At 40.2% G+C, this 20,147-nt stretch overlaps 3 protein-coding genes across 3 annotated transcripts; all 3 read right to left on the bottom strand.

Annotated features, from left to right (window-relative positions):
* Positions 1-180: 180 nt before the first annotated feature.
* Positions 181-966, bottom strand: LOC128223555 (carbonyl reductase [NADPH] 2-like). Its single transcript, XM_052932831.1, has one exon. The coding sequence runs from the start codon at positions 964-966 to the stop codon at positions 181-183; it is 786 nt and encodes a 261-aa protein (XP_052788791.1).
* Positions 967-6,056: 5,090 nt separating this feature from the next.
* LOC128222704 (L-xylulose reductase-like) lies at positions 6,057-7,207 on the bottom strand. Its single transcript, XM_052931798.1, has one exon. The coding sequence runs from the start codon at positions 7,124-7,126 to the stop codon at positions 6,341-6,343; it is 786 nt and encodes a 261-aa protein (XP_052787758.1). The 5' UTR covers positions 7,127-7,207; the 3' UTR covers positions 6,057-6,340.
* A 3,671-nt stretch (positions 7,208-10,878) lies between these two features.
* On the bottom strand, positions 10,879-16,944 carry LOC128224899 (uncharacterized). Its single transcript, XM_052934989.1, has 6 exons — positions 16,896-16,944; positions 16,463-16,534; positions 13,969-14,099; positions 11,734-11,898; positions 11,446-11,492; positions 10,879-11,020 (listed from the first exon to the last, which is right to left on the bottom strand). The coding sequence occupies exons 2-6, from the start codon at positions 16,513-16,515 to the stop codon at positions 10,940-10,942; spliced, it is 477 nt and encodes a 158-aa protein (XP_052790949.1). The 5' UTR covers positions 16,516-16,534; positions 16,896-16,944; the 3' UTR covers positions 10,879-10,939.
* Positions 16,945-20,147: the final 3,203 nt, after the last annotated feature.

Raw genomic sequence — 20,147 nt, 5'->3', positions numbered from 1 at the left:
AAGGTCTACTACAAGTGTGCAGTTTCGTTCTTGTCCCAGTTGGTTTTCTTCCTGAAGCCTTCAAATTCGATGATAATGTACAGCAGACTTCCAAGTAGTTTTCCTTCAATAATGTCATTCAAATTAGTGTGGCATTATGAGTACAGTTTAGCAATTGAAACATGATCTACATATACACGATTAAGTATTAAATATATCATTAAACGTGGAAGCTGAACTAAATGAAGACAGCATAGCGCCGTCTACAACATTTACAGTCCCGGAAACCATAGTGGACAGGTCACTGAGCAAATACATTATTGGCGACACCACTTCACTTGTGCCACACAGTCGTCGGCCCGGAGTTTGTGACTGGAAGTAAGATGCATACCGCGACTCTCGGTCTTTATCAAAAGGTTGATCGACTTCCGGTACTATATGAGTTGGATTGATGGAATTGACTCTGATGTTGTGCGGTGCAAGCTCTAGAGCAAACTGTTTGGTTACCATGTCCAGTGCCGCCTTGGATATAGTGTAGGCCATAATCTGAGGTGTTGCCTGAAGTGACCATATACTGGACACATTCACAATAGAACCGCTCTTTCCTGCCTCAATCATCTTTCTTGCCACGATCTGCATTATATTTATAGTCCCATAAACATTCACGTCCATAATAGAGGCCATGAAATCGCGCGTACAATCTATTGCACACACTGGGGTAGTCCTTAACGTTGCAGCATTGTTCACCAAACCATCCAACGCTTCTATGTCCTTCAATTTCTCACTGATATCCTCGATATTTGCAATATCACCTTTTATCGGTATGATTCCCGGGTGTTCCCTCACCAATGACTCTAAAGGTTCCGGTGACCGGCTTAAGGCGTACACCTTACAACCGTGGGAATGAAGGGTGGCGGCAACGGAACGCCCCAGTCCGCGGCCCGCTCCTGTCACCAGGAATGACTTTCCGGATAGGTTTAAAGACATCATGAAGCTGCAAGCACTCACAAGTTATGATCTCCGATTTAAGACCGATAATCCGAATATTTGATTTATTAGACACCGGCACGTTGAGATGATCAAGTTAAAATAAATTCGTCTTATATTTTCAGCAATCAGGTGATTTTAAACGTCACTGTCATTCGTTTGGACTTGTTTACATGTCATTTGGACTAAATTATATGGCGCATTTAAATAATGTTGTTTTATGATATGCGGTACCACTCGCGAGTTAGAGTACTCGCATAAGGTCATTACGATATGATCTTACCGAGGCCTTTTTAAAATTCAAATTATTAAATTGTACACAGGTGAAATCCATATTGTGCTTTCAAACCTGTATTTCAAGTCTGCTTGTCACCGCGCCGTCCCTGTAAGCGTAATTCAAAGCTACGTTCAAGTGGAATCTATACACTGTACTTGTATGGATGCATTGCGACGGTATGATCCGCCTCTTCAGTATTTAGTTCCATGTGATACGTTAAAGTACCGTATACATCTATCGTGTACGAAGTCGATCCACAGGCTGACGATGTTGCATTTAGTTTTAGTTTTAACATATTTATTATGCAGAAAAACAACAATACAGCATTTGTTACAAACATATAAAATAAAGGAATGGAACGGTAGAATTAACTAATAAAGTTCCTTTCCTTTAATGGTTATTTGCAATATTATTAAATGCAGGTTTTACTAAATAAAGGATTAATATGATAGCTCTCAGAGTAGTAAGATGATTTTAGATAGAACGGTGGTAAAATTTCAAATTTAAAGGAATTTAATATCAGATAATGAAAAAAAAAAATGCAAAAGAAGATAATGATAAGCTATGTTGAGATAGGAGAAGGAAAGAAGGAAGGCAGAGTAAAAGTCATGGGATGGATTTAAACTGGAGTCGATTAATCAAATCCTTTTGTTAAGTGAATATATTGGTAGACTGCATCAAACAGTTTGAAATTCTGTTCTTCAGTCAGAGTGTCAGCACCATACAATAGTGAACGAAGAGTTACTTCAGTCAGTGCTTCCACTGAGTCGATCAGAGAAAGTCTATGATCGGAGTAGAGTGGACATAAAAGAAGAAAATGATATGTTGTTTCTTGGCGTCCGCAAATACAGAGTGGAGAAGATACGATGTTTTTCGAATGAAGGTGATGGTTTAATGAGCTGCATTCCGTTCATAAACGAGTATGTAGGACTTGAAGCTTACGCTTCCCATAATAGAATAACTTGCTAGATTTAGAAGTAACTGACTTGAGATACTCTTTGAAACCAGACACGGTATCTAAAGAAGTTGCTTCAGCTGGAAGACTATTCCAGGAAGAGATAGCCGAAGGAAGGAAAGAGTTCATATACAATGATGTGCGAGTTCTAGAAATGGAGATTTTAGATGAATTTCTGAGAGATCTTGTTAATACTTGCCCTACTGTTGGGAGGACCAAGTTTGAACGATAATTAGGAGTGAACCCATTTTACATTTTAAAGAAAAGGAGAAGTTTGTGCATTTCGCGCCTAGTTTGTAAACTTTCCCAGCCAGTTTCAACTTCAAGAAGACGTAAGGAAACAAAACGTGTACAACCAGTTACAATTCTGGCACACTCGGTCTGGATTTTATCTAATTCATTCTTTTCATGTTAGGTGCATTTAGTTTTAAATCCACTTGATTCAAATTAATGCCAAACAAACTCACATGCTTATGCTAACCAATACGATATATTTCAGTCCAATCAAAATCTGTTAAACGTCGTAGTATTTGACAAGGCACCCGTTTTGTGTGTTATGGGTATGACCTTGAGACTAAAAACGTCTTTATGTAAAACAAAGACCTCGGACGGTCGCATTCATTCACAAAAACAATTCATTTAACTTCATACGAATCTAACAAGGACATACTATAAGGACATACGATCAGGACATACTATAAGGAGATTATAAGTATCTTCAATGGGCGAGAGTGTAAGAGAGGTTCATTCCGACCCGAGAGTAGGGTGCATAAACGAGGTTTACCGAGTTTCCACAAAACATCCTGCGCGAGGGTTGGGATGGACCTATCTTACACGAGCGGCTATGGTAGAAGCTTTTTCTCCCACCTCAGTTAAACAAAATTAAGTAAAAATGTATTTTTTGCTGGAACTCTTTTGTGCTTAGTAAAAATAATTGCGTATGGATATGCGATAATTCGTGGTTGTCATGGATATGCGCGCAGTGATTCAGATTATGTTAATAGTCAAATCGGTCTTTAAATAGTTCTAAGGAGAGTGAAGCATTATTTCTTGATAGGTGCGTGAAAACTGTTTTATGGTGACATTTAAAGCGATAAGTAATTAATTAGCGTTCTAAATATTGCCAGAAGACACGGTTTCCATGATGCTACAGACGACAGTCTTCAACAAGGGAGGTATTTACAATGTGGTGACCATTAAAAAGGAGTTCCATACGGGCATTTTTATCTTCGCCTGTGGGCAAGATAAGAATTTCTAGCATGGTTAATTATTGGATCTACTTATCTGAGGTGGGAGAAAACATTGTCCACAAACCGCCCTCCAGCTAACAAATACAATAAATAACCTCGACATAGTCACTCCAGTCAAAAATGGTGTTCTATCCAAGTATTTAAAGTGTTATCAGTTTAGCAAATACATCGTTGCAGATTTCTTTCAAGGCTTCAGACTTGGTTACCACGGTCCTCGCCTACCCACCCATTCTAATCTGAAGTCATGTACTGAAAATCAAGACATGGTTTGTGCCAAGCTTCAGAAGGAGCTGGATACTGGTCGTATTAAAGGGCCCTTCGTCAATCCCCCTTACCTACCCTCTGCATAAGACCGATTGGTTTAGTACCAATGAAATCCCCAGGTCAGTATCGGCTCATTCATCACCTCAGTTGGCCTCATGGTACATCAGTCCACGATTTCATCGATCAAGATTTATCATCTGTCACCTATAGTTCTTTCGACGACGCCGTGCACGAACTTCTTCTCATAGGTCAGGGGGCCCTTTTTGGTAAAACTGACATAGATCCAGCTTTTCGATTAACCCCTGTTTATCCAGATGATTACCATCTGCTTGGTTTGAAATTTAATGGTCAATATTTCTATGATACTATCCTTCTCATGTGCAATTTTTGAAAGATTTAGCTCCGGCCTGCATTACGCCGCTCAAAGGTATTTACAGATTAATTACATAGTCCATATCTTGGACGATTTTCTATTTATCGGCCCGCCAGACTCGGTCGTTTGCCAATCCAATTTAGACCGTTTTTGGGGATTTTGTTCTCAAATCGGTGTTCCAATTAAACACGAAAAAACTGAAAACGCCACATCAATTATCACATTTATGGGTTTGGAATTAGACTCAACTACAATGGAGGCCATATTGCCCCAAGACAAACTAGACAAACTTAGACTGCTTATGGGGCTTAGGTTTCGGCACCTCGGTCACGTAAACTAACTCTTAAGAACCTGCAATCCCTCCTTGGCTTACTAAATTTCTGCCGCCAGGTCGTCTTACCAAGGCGCTGTTTTTTTACGTCGTCTAATTGTCCTTACAAAGAATGTATCAAAGCCATGCCAAAGTATCACTCTTACTTAAGAAAGCCGGTAGTACTTACGAGCTTGGAATTTATTTACAGAATATTTCAATGGTAAACAACTGCCTTTTCACAAACGCTGGCTAACCTCCGATTCATTGCACCTTCAAACTGACGCTTCCGAGGCCTAAACCTTACTTCACAATCCTTGTAAAAATAAAGAAAGTTAAAACTAACATTTGCCCTAGAAAACAATAAGGCAAGAATTTACCACGGCCTTTTAGTGAATGACCATACCAATGGGTACTAAAAGTGTCATTCGCTCTTGACATTTCAAGACTCGCGAAAAGTAAATAGGAGCTGCCTCTAAATGATCCGAATGTTTGCTTGAACCGGAAGTGCATTTATAATCACATTGTACAATAGAGTGATCATTCGGAACTCCTCGGCCATTTTTATCGAAAACAACCTCGGATGTATATAGCATATATGTATAACAGCACATAGCCGTTTGTTTTCGAAATAGTTTTAAGTAAGGTTAAGATAATTCGCGAAGAGTTTTGTTTCCGCAAGTAGTATGCATAACCAGCATAATGTTCAGTGAATGATAAATATAGCAACTAAAGTATTTATTCCAAAAGCGTTAACTTTTTATATTACTTCAAGAGCAAAACATACTCGATAGCGCCACCACTACTCGACAGCGCCACCACTAGGGCAACAGCGCCACCACTTTTATAAATACGTGCATTTTTCGTTTTTAAGAAGTGCTTATTAGTTTTGTTGTGTTCCGGCTTAGGTACAATACATAACAGTTATGTTTGCATGCGTGAGATTGTCTTACGGGGTGTGTAAGCACCGAAATGTACTTGCTATGCAATCAGATCTCAAAATATGCACAAGTCTGATTCGGGGTAAAAGCTCCTGGCACCACAGTTTGCACAATATTGAAACGAAATAGTTACCAGCCTACAGTAGAAGTGTTCTTACACGGTACCACATTCTCCGATCTCCGAAATATGTCCGTTAAATGAAATTCTCAAATAAAATATAAATCATACTCACGTTTGTTCATGTAAACAGGGGACAGCTCCACCACGGAAGTGTCGACAGCTCTTTTTCTTTGCACCACCGTAAAGTGGTGGAGCTGGCGTTTACAGGCCGTGCATAAACTCGATATAAATCACAAGTAAGTGGTAAAGCCCTCTTCTACGTATCGAAAATTGTACTAGAAATGCAGGGTTATGTTTGGTAAAGTTTTGATTACCGTATTAATACAAAGAGAAATGCAAAATTTTGTTCAGTATGGGTTGCAGTGAAACCATTGCTTGGTACTGTATAGCATCTTAATTATCAACTAAACAAACTTTTTAAGGTTTGAGGCGGCCGTTCTAGGTGAACTTGATAAATGGGCACCCATGTCACCACAACGCGTGACGTCACTTACATGGAACAGCAGAACACTGACATCATAACTTAGAACAATGTAGATTCTTTGTCAACTGTGCAATTTATTGAAGAGAAGTATCATACAGTGCTTTTCACACCGTCTATCGATAAAATAGTGTTTTTTAATATTTTGGTTTTATATTTTGCAATTTATAGGAAATAACGTTAAAATATATTCATATTTACAGATCATCACTTTTGCTGTATTGCACAGGATTTTTAACAATGGTCTGCCACAAAGTGTTCAGTGTGGCTCATGTCCAAATTCTTCCGAAGTCGGTGATAATAATGTTCACCAGACTTCAAAGAAGTTTACGTCCTATAACGTCATTCACATTACTTATTTGAGCTTTGTTTACAATCGAAACATAATCTACATATACACGATTAAATATTAAATATGTCATTAAACGTGGAAGCTGAACTAAATGATGACAGCATAGCGCCGTCTACAACATTTACAGTCCCGGAAACCATAGTGGACAGGTCACTGAGCAAATACATTATTGGCGACACCACTTCACTTGTGCCACAAAGTCGCCGGCCTGGAGTATGTGACCGAAAGTACGATGCAAACGGCGACTCTCGGTCCTCATCCAAATGCTTATCGTCTTCAGGTACAATATATGTTGGATTGATGGAATTGACTCTGATCTTGTGCGGTGCAAGCTCTAAAGCAAACTGTTTGGATACCATGTCCAGCGCCGCCTTTGATACAGTGTAGACCATACACTGAGGTGTTGCCTGAAGTGACCATGTACTGGACACATTCACAATAGAACCGCTCTTTCCTGCCTCAATCATCTTTCTTGCCACGATCTGCGTTATATTTATAGTCCCATAAACATTGACGTCCATAACAGACGCCATCAAATCGCGCGTACAATCTATTGCACACACTGGCTCAATCCTAGACGTTGCAGCATTGTTCACTAAACCATCCAATGCTTCTATGTCCTTCAATTTCTCACTGATATCCTCGATATTTGCAATATCACCTTGTATCGGTATGATTCCCGGGTGTTCCCTCACTAAGGAGTCTAAAGGTTCCAGGGACCGGCTTAGGGCGTACACCTTACAGCCATAGGAGTGAAGGGTGGCGGAAACGGAACGCCCCAGTCCGCGGCCCGCGCCTGTCACAAGGAATGACTTTCCGGATAGGTTTAAAGACATGATGAAACTGTTAACACTATTAAACTATGAACTCCAACCTAAGTCCGATAATCCAAGTGTTTTATTTACTTAAAAACCGGCACGTTGAGTTGATAAAGTTAAATTTAATTCTTCTTAAATTATTCAGCGATTAGATGATTTTAATGTCGTTACTTCGCTATCTTTGCCATTCGTTTGGACTAGTTTGCGTATCAGTCGAACTATATTATATGGCATATTTTAAACAATTACTCAAGGGTAAGTGTACTCGCATAATGTCCTTAAGATAAATATGATCTTATCGAGGCCTTTTTAAAATTCAAATGATTCAATTTTACGCAAAAGTTGAAATCCACTTTTTTCTTTCAAACCGGTATTTTGAGTTTGTTTGTCATTGCTCCGTTCCCGTGAGCGTAATTTTAAGCTACTGTGTGGAGGTACAAGTGGAATCAATCAATACACGCTGTACTGTTATGGATGCATTGCGACGGTATGATCCGCCTCTTCAGTAGTTAGTTCCATGTGATACGTTAAAGTATGCATCCTTCGTGTATGAAGTCGATCCACAGGCTGAAGATGTTGCATTTAGTTTTAAATTCATTTGATGAATTAAGGCCAAACAAACTCACATGCTTATGATAACCAATACGATATATTTCAGTCCAATCAATAACGTGTCAAGCGTCGTATTATTTGACAAGACACTCTTTTTGTTTGTTTTTGGAATCAACGGAGCCCATGTGACGAAATACGTCTTTTTCAAATATTTAAAACAAAGACCTCACACGATCGCCATCCTGCTCAAAACAATTCATTCAACTTCATAAGAATAAAGCAAGAGTATTTATAAGGACATACAATCAGGACATACTATAAGGAGATAAGATATTAAAATAATTTTCTTTCCACGACGCTGCCGTTCTGGCCGACGTTGTAATATTTACATTTTCTGATTATGGCTATTTCAAATATTGTTTGTAATTTGCCTGATTTTATTAGCATAAGAATATTTCAAGCTTTAGTTAATAAAGTTACTTTACAATCGTTGTTAAAAATAAATAAATAAATTTAGTTAAAATTAACTATTTCCCTAGATAACAATTAGACAAGAATTGACGACGGCCTTTTTAGTGAATGACCATTCCTATGGGAACTAAAAGTTCTTATTGAGAACAGGGGCGGTGCTGTATTGATTTCTTCTCAGGGTAAAGATGGACTGAGCTGTACTGCTTTCCTCTCAGAGTGAACCAGGCAGTTGTTTTTTACTCAGAGTGAAAATAGGCAGTGCTGTACTGATTTCATCTGATAGAAAACAGGGGCAGTGCGATACTGCTCTCTTCTCATAGAGAACAGGTGAAGCGCTGTACTGCTTTTTTTCAGAGACAACTCGGGGAGCACTAACTGCTTGCTTTACAGGGTGAACCGGGGTAATTCTGAACTGCTTTCTTCTTAGAGAGAACTGGGGAGCGCTATACTGCTTACTTCTCATGTCGAACAGGGGCAGTGCTGAATTGCTTTCATCTCTTGGAGAACATGGGCAGTGCTGTACTGCTTTATTCTCAGCGTAAACATGGGCAATGCTGTACTACCTTCTCTCCAGAGTGAACAGAGGCAGTTGTGTACTGCTTTCTACTCAGAGTGAACAGTGGCACTGCTGTACTGCTGTCTTCTCAGAGTATACAGGGTAGTGCTGTACTGCATTCTTCAGAGAGTGAAGAGGAGCTGTGCCGTACTGCTTTCTAATCAGAGTGAACAGGGGCAGTGCTGTACTGCATTCTACACAAACTGAACAGGGGCAGTGATTTACTTCTCTCTAAACAGAGTGAAAAGGTGCAGTGCTGCACTGCTTTCTTCTCATAGAAAACAAGGCAGTGCTATCCTGCTTTCTTTTCTATGTCAAAAGGGCAGTGTTGTACTGCTTTTTACTCATAGTGAAATGAGACAGTGATGTAATGTTTTTATATAGAGAAAAGGGGCAGTGCTATACTGCTTTCTTCTTATAGAGAAGAGAGAAAGTGCTGTAGTGCTTTCTTCACAGAGTGATCAGTGGCAGTGCTGCACTACTTTCTTTTCATATTGAACAGGGCAGTGTTTTAGTGTTTTCTTCTCTTAGTGAACAGTTGCAGTGCTGTACTGTTCTTCTTCTCAGACTCAGAGGCAGTCCTGTACTGCTTTCTACCCAGAGTGAACAGAGGCATTGCTGTACTGCTTTCTACCCAGAGTGAACAGAGGCAGTGCTGTACTGCTTTCTACACAGAGTGAACAGAGGCAGTGCTGTACTGCTTTCTACCCAGAGTGAACAGAGGCATTGCTGTACTGCTTTCTACCCAGAGTGAACAGAGGCATTGCTGTACCGCTTTCTACCCAGAGTGAACAGGGGCATTGCTGTACCGCTTTCTACCCAGAGTGAACAGAGGCATTGCTGTACTGCTTTCTACCCAGAGTGAACAGAGGCATTGCTGTACTGCTTTCTACCCATAGTGAACAGAGGCATTGCTGTACTGCTTTCTATCCAGAGTGAACAGAGGCAGTGCTGTACTGCTTTCTACCCAGAGTGAACAGAGGCATTGCTATACTGCTTTCTGCTCATATTGAACAGGGGCCGTGCTGTAATGCTTTTTACTGAGGGGAACAGGGGAAGTGTTATACTGCTTTCTTCTCAGAGTGAACAGTTGCAGCGTTGTAGTGCTTTCTACTCAGAGTGAACAGGGGCAATGCTGAACTGTTTTTACTCAGTTTAATCAGCTTGAAAAGGGGCAGTGCTCTCCTGATTTCTACTGAGACTGAGCAGGGGCAGTGGTGTACTGTATTCTACTCACAGACAACAGGGGCATTGCTAAACAGCTTTCTTCTCAGAGTGAACATGGGCAGCACTGTTTTGCTTTTTACTCCTAGAGAAGTGGGGTACCCCTATACTGCTTTCTTCCCAGGGTGAACCGTGGCAGTTCTGAACTGCTTCTTCTAAGAGTGAACAGAGGCAGTGCTGTACTGATCTCTACTCATTGTGAACAGGGGAAGCGCTGTACTGCTTTCTTCTCAGATAGAACTGGGGCAGTTCTGAACTGCTTTCTACTCAGAGTGAACAGGGGAAGCGCTGTACTGCTTTCTTCTCAGATAGAACTGGGGCAGTTCTGAACTGCTTTCTACTCAGAGTGAACATGGGGAGTGCTGAACTGCTTTCTTCTCAGAGTAAACAGAGGCAGTGCTGTACTGCTTTCTTCTCAGAGTAAACAGAAGCAGTGCTTTAGTGTTTTCTTCTCAAAGTAAACAGGGGCAGTGCTGTACCGCTTTCTCCACAGAGTGAACAGTGGCAATGCTCTACTTGTTTTTTCTCAGATTGAACAGGGAAAGTGCTGTACTATTTTCTTCTCAGAGTGGAAAGGGGCAGCGCTGTACTGCATTCTTCTCATTGTTTACCGGGGCAGTGCTGTACTGCTTTATTTTCAGAGAGAACAGGGACAGTTCTGAACTGCGTTTTTCTCAGAGAGAACTGGAGGAGCCTTGTTCTGCTTTCTTCTCAGTGTGAATAGGGGCAGTTCCGAACGGCTTTCTTCTCACAGAGAACGGGGGAGCGCTGTACTGCTTTCTTCTCAAAATGAACAGGGGCGGTTCTGAACTGCTTTCTTCTCAGAGCTGGGGCAGCGCCGTAATGCTTTCTTCTCAGAGAGAACATGAGCAGTGCTATACTGTTTTTTTTTGAAGGACACTGACTCGAACATGAAAGTCATCATTTTCTACAGCCAAACTCAAATTAAGTATAAAGTAACCACAAAAGCGTTTCTATTTTTAATTCATCACTCCGCAAACATAGCAATGTGGTCAAACACGTCATGGTTAGGTATGGCAAGCTGGAGCGCCGTGTTCGTGCGACTGTCCGTGCTGATGGTTGCCAACGGATTCAATACTCGTGAGTAGCTGAATAGACAAAATATTAGGAACGGTTTTATATATGTATAATTAGAGAGAGAGACACAGAGAGAGAGAGAGAGAGAGAGAGAGAGAGAGAGAGAGAGAGAGAGAGAGAGAGAGAGAGAGAGAGAGAGAGAGAGAGTGTGAGAGAGAGAGAGAGACAGAGAGAGAGAGAGAGAGAGAGAGAGAGAGAGGAGTTTGCGTGAACAACTTGGAGATGTGACTCATATATTCAATTTGGTAATTAATAATAAATGTTTGGAAAAGTGTGCAGTCTGGTCTATTATACTCATTACTTCCATCCGATGTTGACATAAGGAAAGTTAACTAGCTAAGGTGGTCGGGGAGAGAGGGGAGAGTGCGTTGAGGGTCGGGCGCGTCCCCACTCTTAATCTCTAAGTGGGGTAGAGATAGAAAAGTAAAACACTTACTGCTACCCAATAGGCCACAAATTCTTCCATGTTGAGTAGTCCATCGTCTGTAAGTTAAAACGTTTAGCTTTCATAAGTGCACACAAATCAAATATTCACTCAAACAATTGTGTTTGCCTTTTACTCATATTGTAGACATGGGAGATATTGCACGGTTGTACGTCTACTTGCACATACAGTAGTTTGGCTTGTACACATTAACGCATATATCTGATAACATACATTGCATTCGTTAGCAGTAGAGGTTATACGAGCTTGGTAAAGTTTATATAGATAAATATAACAAACTGTTGCTATCCATATTATTGTGGAAGCCCTCGTAGTCGACCAAATCGAGTTTATGGTCACCATTGACGTCGTATGCGTCGTACAAATAGTGGCTAATTTGGTAGAGGGCAGGATCAGCGGCGCATATAAACGCCGTGTACTCGTGTCGGCTCTCTTTTCCATCGCCTGAAGTGAGGGGTCAAAATATGTAACGGATAACATGCATGTATTGTGTCATCATGGTAAGGAATCACGTGACTTCAACGGGGTTCTCACGTTGTTCACCACGGGTCAAAATCGATGTAAACAAACAGGTAAATGGCAGAACAAACTAAACAAGGCTACCTAGAGCCAATTTCTCGGAATAGCTTTAATCCCTTATACCAGGATTAAGTTAAACTCACTATTTTTGTTTTGCTATAATTTGTGCAATATTTATATTATTTAGTGTTTTTGAACAAGTTTAAAAAAGGAAATGGCCTTGATGATAATCAGGATTAACCATATTGTTTTTAGTAAAAGCAAGTAAGAATGTCAGCTTATTGAAATTAGTTACTTATGATTGCTGCGCTTAAGATTTCGAGATATCGGGTCCTGATTGCTGTAACATGACTACAGGGATCGTGATTACGTACAGTCTCAAGTCTGAGTTAAAACTCAGACACAGAAAAGCATTTTTATAAAATTACAAAGAATCGTATTTATACCATACGTTTTACAAAAATAAATGTCAGCTTCAAATATAATTAACGTTTAGCAAATGCATCACAAATAATCAACGGGAAGTTAAGTTACAATGAAATGAAGTAACGCAGGTTTGCAACTTGAGTGTGAACTCAGAATTGAGACAGTTCGTAAACATTGCCCCTCGCCTCGTCTTAGTAATGAACTTTAGCTGTCTCCGGGTCGGCATCAGAGATATAAATTATAAATGTGAACTAGTAAGGCTCTCTATTTCATCACATGAAGATTGGGGACAAATGTTAAAGTCAAGAAATACTGTACGCTGTGCTATAATCACGTAAAATTATTTTGTCATACAGGTAAGAAGGACAGGACATATGCCACAAATGAAACAACACAATTAAATTCTAATGAGACTTTCTAAATAGGTAAGCTTCATAAGGCCCCAAAAACAAGAATATTTCTTTAAGTGCTTTTCAATATTTAGTTTAAAACATTGAATGTTTTATACAGAAGATTACTTTAACACCATTTTTAATGATGGAAAAGACATTTTTACATAAAGCCTTATAAAAAAATAAATGAAAAAGCCTACCTACCCATCCTATTTTTAAAAATGATGTAACCCTAAACAAACCATTTTAGGCCTTATCTATATACCCGCTTGGTATTTATAGTACATGTGTATGCTATTTTGTTGTCTAGCTAATCTTTAATATAAATATAAATAATTTACACATGAATCAGTTATTGATAGACCCTGTTGGCGTTGATCATCACTGGAGGCCTTTTTTTTCATTTGTCGTTTTATTGTCATTTTTATTTTATACTCAACGCAAACATTATTTTGAAAAACGTAAATACATGTATATATTTAATTCAGGTTACATATGTAATACAGGACACATATACGGTGTTCAACCAGGCTTTAAGGGTCTTAAATACAGCAAACTATTTCAAACAAGTATATATTCAGATTAGTTAACATATATCGATTTATGTGTAGTGCAAGCCATTTGCATTTTGCAGTGTTTTACAATGAAGTACGGTAGTATAAAATAAATTCTGACCTCCATGAGTGGGAGGACGAGAAAAAAGAAGTCAGTATTGATATAAAACATAAAGTAAATGAAACAGTACCCATGAAATACAACGAATATCATCAAAATATATGGCATATGTCAAAAAGAAAGTAAAAATGTCGAGCAACATAGGGCCCAAAAAGATGTTTTTCTAGGGAAACATCCCCAAACTTACTAGGTAGGGTAGGTAGGGATGTGTATTCCAATATACTTTATGTCAAGCGCATTTGTTTGAAAACAGCGCTCAAACATTGCTGTTACTACTTGTTATGGAACTTTATTCTGTCAAAAAAAAATACTAATACTGTTCAAAAAATGGGTTTTTGGTGGGAAGATCTTCTTCTTTCTTTTCTTTTTTGTGTGGATTTTTTACTAGAGTCGGCGCCTTTTATCATGTAGGGTCGGGTTACCCGAAACAAACAATGTCTTAGACCTAGGGCATACGAGCTGAATCTCTTTCAATTACGTAAATACATAGTTAAAACGATACCATTGGTGTCATATTGCGCGAAGACGGTGTCAATCTCGGCGACAGTCATGATCCCGTCTTGGTCTAAATCCTCCACGATGAACATGATCTCTGCCGTAAAATTGTACGGCTGCAACCGACTCATATCCAACCTATAGGAGCAATGAAATATAAACGATAAATAAATCCTCTGAAATCACCACATAGAACAGTTTGACACAATGAGTTTATTAATTTATATTCTACCATTTTCCAACGAAATCTCTTATAGGCCTTTAATAAGTACCATGCTATATTGTTAAGACATGACTTGGTTTTCCACCAGTGAGAACTTTAGGACAGTTGTTAAAACGTTTACTCTTTGAGAGTTCAGCTTTAAATAAACATTGAAAACCCTACGCTGGAGCGTCAGAGCAAAAGCATATGCAGTTGCTTTGTTGACACATTTAAACGCTGGCACCAATGACAAATGCCAACATATGTGGTACTCACCCATGGCAGATGCCAACAAATGTGGTACTCCCCAATGGTAGATGCCAACAAATGTGGTACTCACCAATGGCAAATGCCAACATATGTGGTACTCACCCATGACAAATGCCAACATATGTGGTACTCACCCATGGCAGATGCCAACAAATGTGGTACTCACCAATGGCAGATGCCAACATATGTGGTACTCACCCATGACAAATGCCAACATATGTGGTACTCAACCATGACAAATGCCAACATATGTGGTACTCACCCATGGCAGATGCCAACAAATGTGGTACTCACCAATGGCAGATGCCAACATATGTGGTACTCACCCACTGCAGATGCCAACAAATGTGGTACTCACCCATGGCAGATGCCAACAAATGCGGTACTCAACAATGGCAGATGCCAACATATGTGGTACTCACCAATGGCAGATGCCAACAAATGCAGTACTCACCCATCTCGGATGCCAAACAATTGTGGTACTCACCCATTGCAGATGCCAAAATATGTGGTACTCACCCATAACAATGGCAAATGCCAACAAATGTGGTATTCACCAATGGCAGATGCCAACAAATGTGGTACTCACCCATGACAGATGCCAACAAATGTGGTACTCACCAATGGCAGATGCCAACAAATGTGGTACTCACCCATGGCAGATGCCAACAAATGTGGTACTCACCCATGGCAGATGCCAACAAATGTGGTACTCACCCATGACAGATGCCAACAAATGTGGTACTCACCCATCTCGGATGCCAACAAATGTAGTACTCAACCATGGCAGATGCCAACAGATGCGGTACTCACCCATGGCAGATGCCAACAAATGTGGTACTCACCCATGGCAGATGCCAACAGATGCGGTACTCAACAATGGCAGATGCCAACAAATGCGGTACCCACCAATGGCAGATGCCAACAAATGTGGTACTCACCAATAGCAGATGCCAACAAATGTGGTACTCACCCATGGCAGATGCCAACATATGTGGTACTCACCAATGGCAAATGCCAACAAATGTGGTATTCACCAATGGCAGATGCCAACAAATGTGGTACTCACCCATGACAGATGCCAACAAATGTGGTACTCACCAATGGCAGATGCCAACAAATGTGGTACTCACCCATGGCAGATGCCAACAAATGTGGTACTCACCCATGGCAGATGCCAACAGATGCGGTACTCAACAATGGCAGATGCCAACAAATGCGGTACCCACCAATGGCAGATGCCAACAAATGTGGTACTCACCAATAGCAGATGCCAACAAATGTGGTACTCACCCATGGCAGATGCCAACATATGTGGTACTCACCAATGGCAAATGCCAACAAATGTGGTACTCACCAATGGCAGATGCCAACAAATGTGGTACTCACCCATGACAGATGCCAACAAATGTGGTACTCACCAATGGCAGATGCCAACAAATGTGGTACTCACCAATGGCAGATGCCAACAAATGTGGTACTCACCAATGGCAAATGCCAACAAATGTGGTACTCACCCATGGCAGATGCCAACAAATGTGGTACTCACCCATGACAGATGCTAACAAATGTGGTACTCACCCATGGCAGATGCCAACAAATGTAGTACTCACCCATCTCGGATGCCAACAAATGTAGTACTCAACCATGGCAGATGCCAAAATATGTGGTACTCACCCATGGCAGATGCCAACAAATGTGGTACTCACCCATGGCAGATGCCAACAGATGCGGTACTCAACAATGGCAGATGCCAACAAATGCGGTACCCACCAATGGCAGATGCCAACAAATGTGGTACTCACCAATAGCAGATGCCAACAAATGTGGTACTCACCAATGGCAAATGCCAACAAATGTGGTATTCACCAATGGCAGATGCCAACAAATGTGGTACTCACCCATGACAGATGCCAACAAATGTGGTACTCACCAATGGCAGATGCCAACAAATGTGGTACTCACCCATGGCAGATGCCAACAAATGTAGTACTCAACCATGGCAGATGCCAAAATATGTGGTACTCACCCATGGCAGATGCCAACAAATGAAAGCGCAATAACTACGTAGCCAATCCCCATTTCGGTATATTGTAAACACCTGTAGATGATAGAATGAAATCTTTAAGTCAACTGTTCAGTTCGTGTCCGATCAGTGCGGTGATAAGGGCGCTTGCTTCTCGCCAAGGCATCCCGGGTTTTAATTTCCGGCCTCGGTGTATGTGAATTCGGTTTGTTTTCACCAAGCCGGACAAGTACCGGTTTCAGCCACAATATCTTTGTAAGACTGAGTCAGTAAACAACACGCCGTGTCAGGTTCGATCGTTTTACTCAACTATCATAATATACAAAACAACGGAAGTAACGTCGACGTTAAGTCATAACCCCCTTGTTCAATACTAGTTTATCTTTATTTTATCAAACAACAAAAAAGAATTATAAAAGCATATGTACACTCTTACCTTACTTGAGATGAACTGAAAGCCGCCTTACGAGGGTTAGTCTCGACAATCGTTATCAGTTGTCGCACCAGCACTGGTGGTCATGACTTTCAAACACGATTTTAATGGCAATTAAAGTGATATAATCACACCATGGAACGACCTGGTAGTAGAACATATGACTTACTATTCACGTCCATCATAGTTACAATATCCACTATTATTCATAATCACACCATGGAACTACCTGGTAGCCGAATATGTTACTGAAAATGTACAGTTTTAAGTTGTGTGTATCTCGTTCAGTGTCTTCCTGTACATTTCATATTATGTCATTACAGCCCCCACCCCCACCCCTTGTAAGGCATTAATATGTACCTTTAAAGAGTCTAAGGTAAATGTTTGGCTTATAGGCATGTCCCTGTACATTATGTTACATTACACCCCCCCCCCCCATGAACTACGTACCTTTATAGGGTCTTTGCTAATTGTTTTATGTTTATCCCAGTAGGTTCTATTATATATCACTACAGTTCCCCTCTGTAAGGTCTTACCCTTGTACGTGTAGCCTGGTCTTTGTTTAACTGATCGGCTTTTGTCTCTCTAGTTTCCGCTATATATCATTACAGTCTCTTCTCTTAGAACTCAGTCTTGTACCTTTACAGTGGCTTTGCTAATTGTTTGGCTTATAGGCTTATCCCAGTATCCCTATAATATATATCAACACAGTTTCCTTCTGTAAGGTCTTAGCCTTATACCTTAACAGAGTATTCGCTAATTGTTTAGCTTCTAGGCATGTCCCTGTACATTATATAAGCCACCCTGTGAGGTCTTAACCACGTACCTTTACAGAGTATTCGCTAATTGTTTGGCTTCTAGGCATGTCCCTGTACATTATATAAGCCACCCTGTGAGGTCTTAACCACGTACCTTTACATAGTATTCGCTAATTGTTTAGCTTCTAGGCATGTCCCTGTACATTATATAAGCCACCCTGTGAGGTCTTAACCACGTACCTTTACAGAGTATTCGCTAATTGTTTAGCTTCTAGGCATGTCCCTGTACATTATATAAGCCACCCTGTGAGGTCTTAACCACGTACCTTTACAGAGTATTCGCTAATTGTTTAGCTTCTAGGCATGTCCCTGTACATTATATAAGCCACCCTGTGAGGTCTTAACCACGTACCTTTACAGAGTATTCGCTAATTGTTTAGCTTCTAGGCATGTCCCTGTACATTATATAAGCCACCCTGTGAGGTCTTAACCACGTACCTTTACAGAGTATTCGCTAATTGTTTAGCTTCTAGGCATGTCCCTGTACATTATATAAGCCACCCTGTGAGGTCTTAACCACGTACCTTTACAGAGTATTCGCTAATTGTTTAGCTTCTAGGCATGTCCCTGTACATTATATAAGCCACCCTGTGAGGTCTTAACCACGTACCTTTACAGAGTATTCGCTAATTGTTTAGCTTCTAGGCATGTCCCTGTACATTATATAAGCCACCCTGTGAGGTCTTAACCACGTACCTTTACAGAGTATTCGCTAATTGTTTAGCTTCTAGGCATGTCCCTGTACATTATATAAGCCACCCTGTGAGGTCTTAACCACGTACCTTTACAGAGTATTCGCTAATTGTTTGGCTTCTAGGCATGTCCCTGTACATTATATAAGCCACCCTGTGAGGTCTTAACCACGTACCTTTACAGAGTCTTCGCTAATTGTTTAGCTTCTAGGCATGTCCCTGTACATTATATAAGCCACCCTGTGAGGTCTTAACCACGTACCTTTACAGAGTCTTCGCTAATTGTTCGGCTTCTAGGCATGTACCTACATAGGGTCTGTGTTTAATCGTTCGGCTATTAATTGTTCGTTTTTTTCCCTCTAGTGTCCATTATATATTATTACAGTTCCATTCTCTTAAGACTCAGCCTTTTACCTTTACAGTGTTGTTGTTAATTGATTGACATATAGGCTTGTCCCAGTAGTTTTCAGTATATATTACTACAGTTCCCCTCTGAAAGACCTTGTACCTTTACAGGGTGTTTGTTAATTGTTTGGCTTTCAAGTTTGTCCCAGTATTTTGCATTATATATAATTACAATCCAAATCACTCCAGTTTCATGCTTTTATTTATTCAGCTAATATCGCGCATTGATAAAAGATGTTGCATTTTACAAAAAAAAATAACCTAAGGGCATGCCATCCTGCACATCTTCATCGAAAGATATCAGTTCAATATAGTTATAATATATTTTATCTGTTTAGGTACTTATTTTAGGCACTTTGTACATAAATATAAACACATATCTATTCAATATATAAGTTGGCAATGTTGATTCATGGCGCCAGTATGTTTTGCAAACCTTTGCAGCCTTGGTCCTTCAGATGTGCGGTCATTGCTTTAATACATCTACCGTATAGCTAAGTTACAAACATGACATACATAAATTCCCTTAATGTACTAAAGGCTACGATCGTGAAACCACTGTCCATATATTGCATGAGTTGTTATATAATTATCTTATCTAGCTCCGATTCAACAACTTTTGTTATGAGAGAAAGAAGTTCGTAAGTCCTCAAAACACTTCAATTTCGCATGCTAGTTTTCATTTTCTTTCTGAATTAGGCCATTTCAGTGTTTTACTGTTGTTCGGTAAAACTTAATTATATATATTTTTGATGTTAGTTCTAGACCAAGCCTTGCATTAATATAGGTAATATGATTATTCTTGTTGCCATCATTAGAGAGTAACTCGCCTAGATGTTTGTGTATCTCTGCAAAAGGGATAGGTGTGTAGGACGTGTGCGCAGGTGCATGAACCGGTTTTTGGTTTAGGGCAGTTGTGGCCTAGTTCATAGCCGTAATCGCGATGTCTGCATTTTCAAGCCGAATCTAGGGGTTCACTGACGTAATGTATTCATACGCTGCATTTTGATTGGATTGCCGTTAGCAAATTTGAATAATCAAAGTAGTACCAGAACTGATTACAATGAAAACATCCAATAAAAATAGTTCTCCTAACAAGACAAGCTAATTGTATGTTCTTTTAATGAAGCACAAGAAATGGGTACGTAGCGAGTGAGTTAATCGGGTTAACTACATGAATGTTCTTGCATACGGTCAGATTAAATGCAATAAGAATATGAACATATTGGAAAAGTACGCATCGACATTTTCCGTTCAAAGCTCTTGATTGATAGACTGGTAGCCGCTTTCTTTTTTATCCGAAAAGAGACCAGTATCAGCTAACCACGGTGCCCGTCGCG

This window comes from Mya arenaria, chromosome 17 (assembly GCF_026914265.1).
Source record: "Mya arenaria isolate MELC-2E11 chromosome 17, ASM2691426v1".
Taxonomy (NCBI): domain Eukaryota; kingdom Metazoa; phylum Mollusca; class Bivalvia; order Myida; family Myidae; genus Mya; species Mya arenaria.
This window is presented reverse-complemented; position numbering and strand designations above follow the sequence as displayed.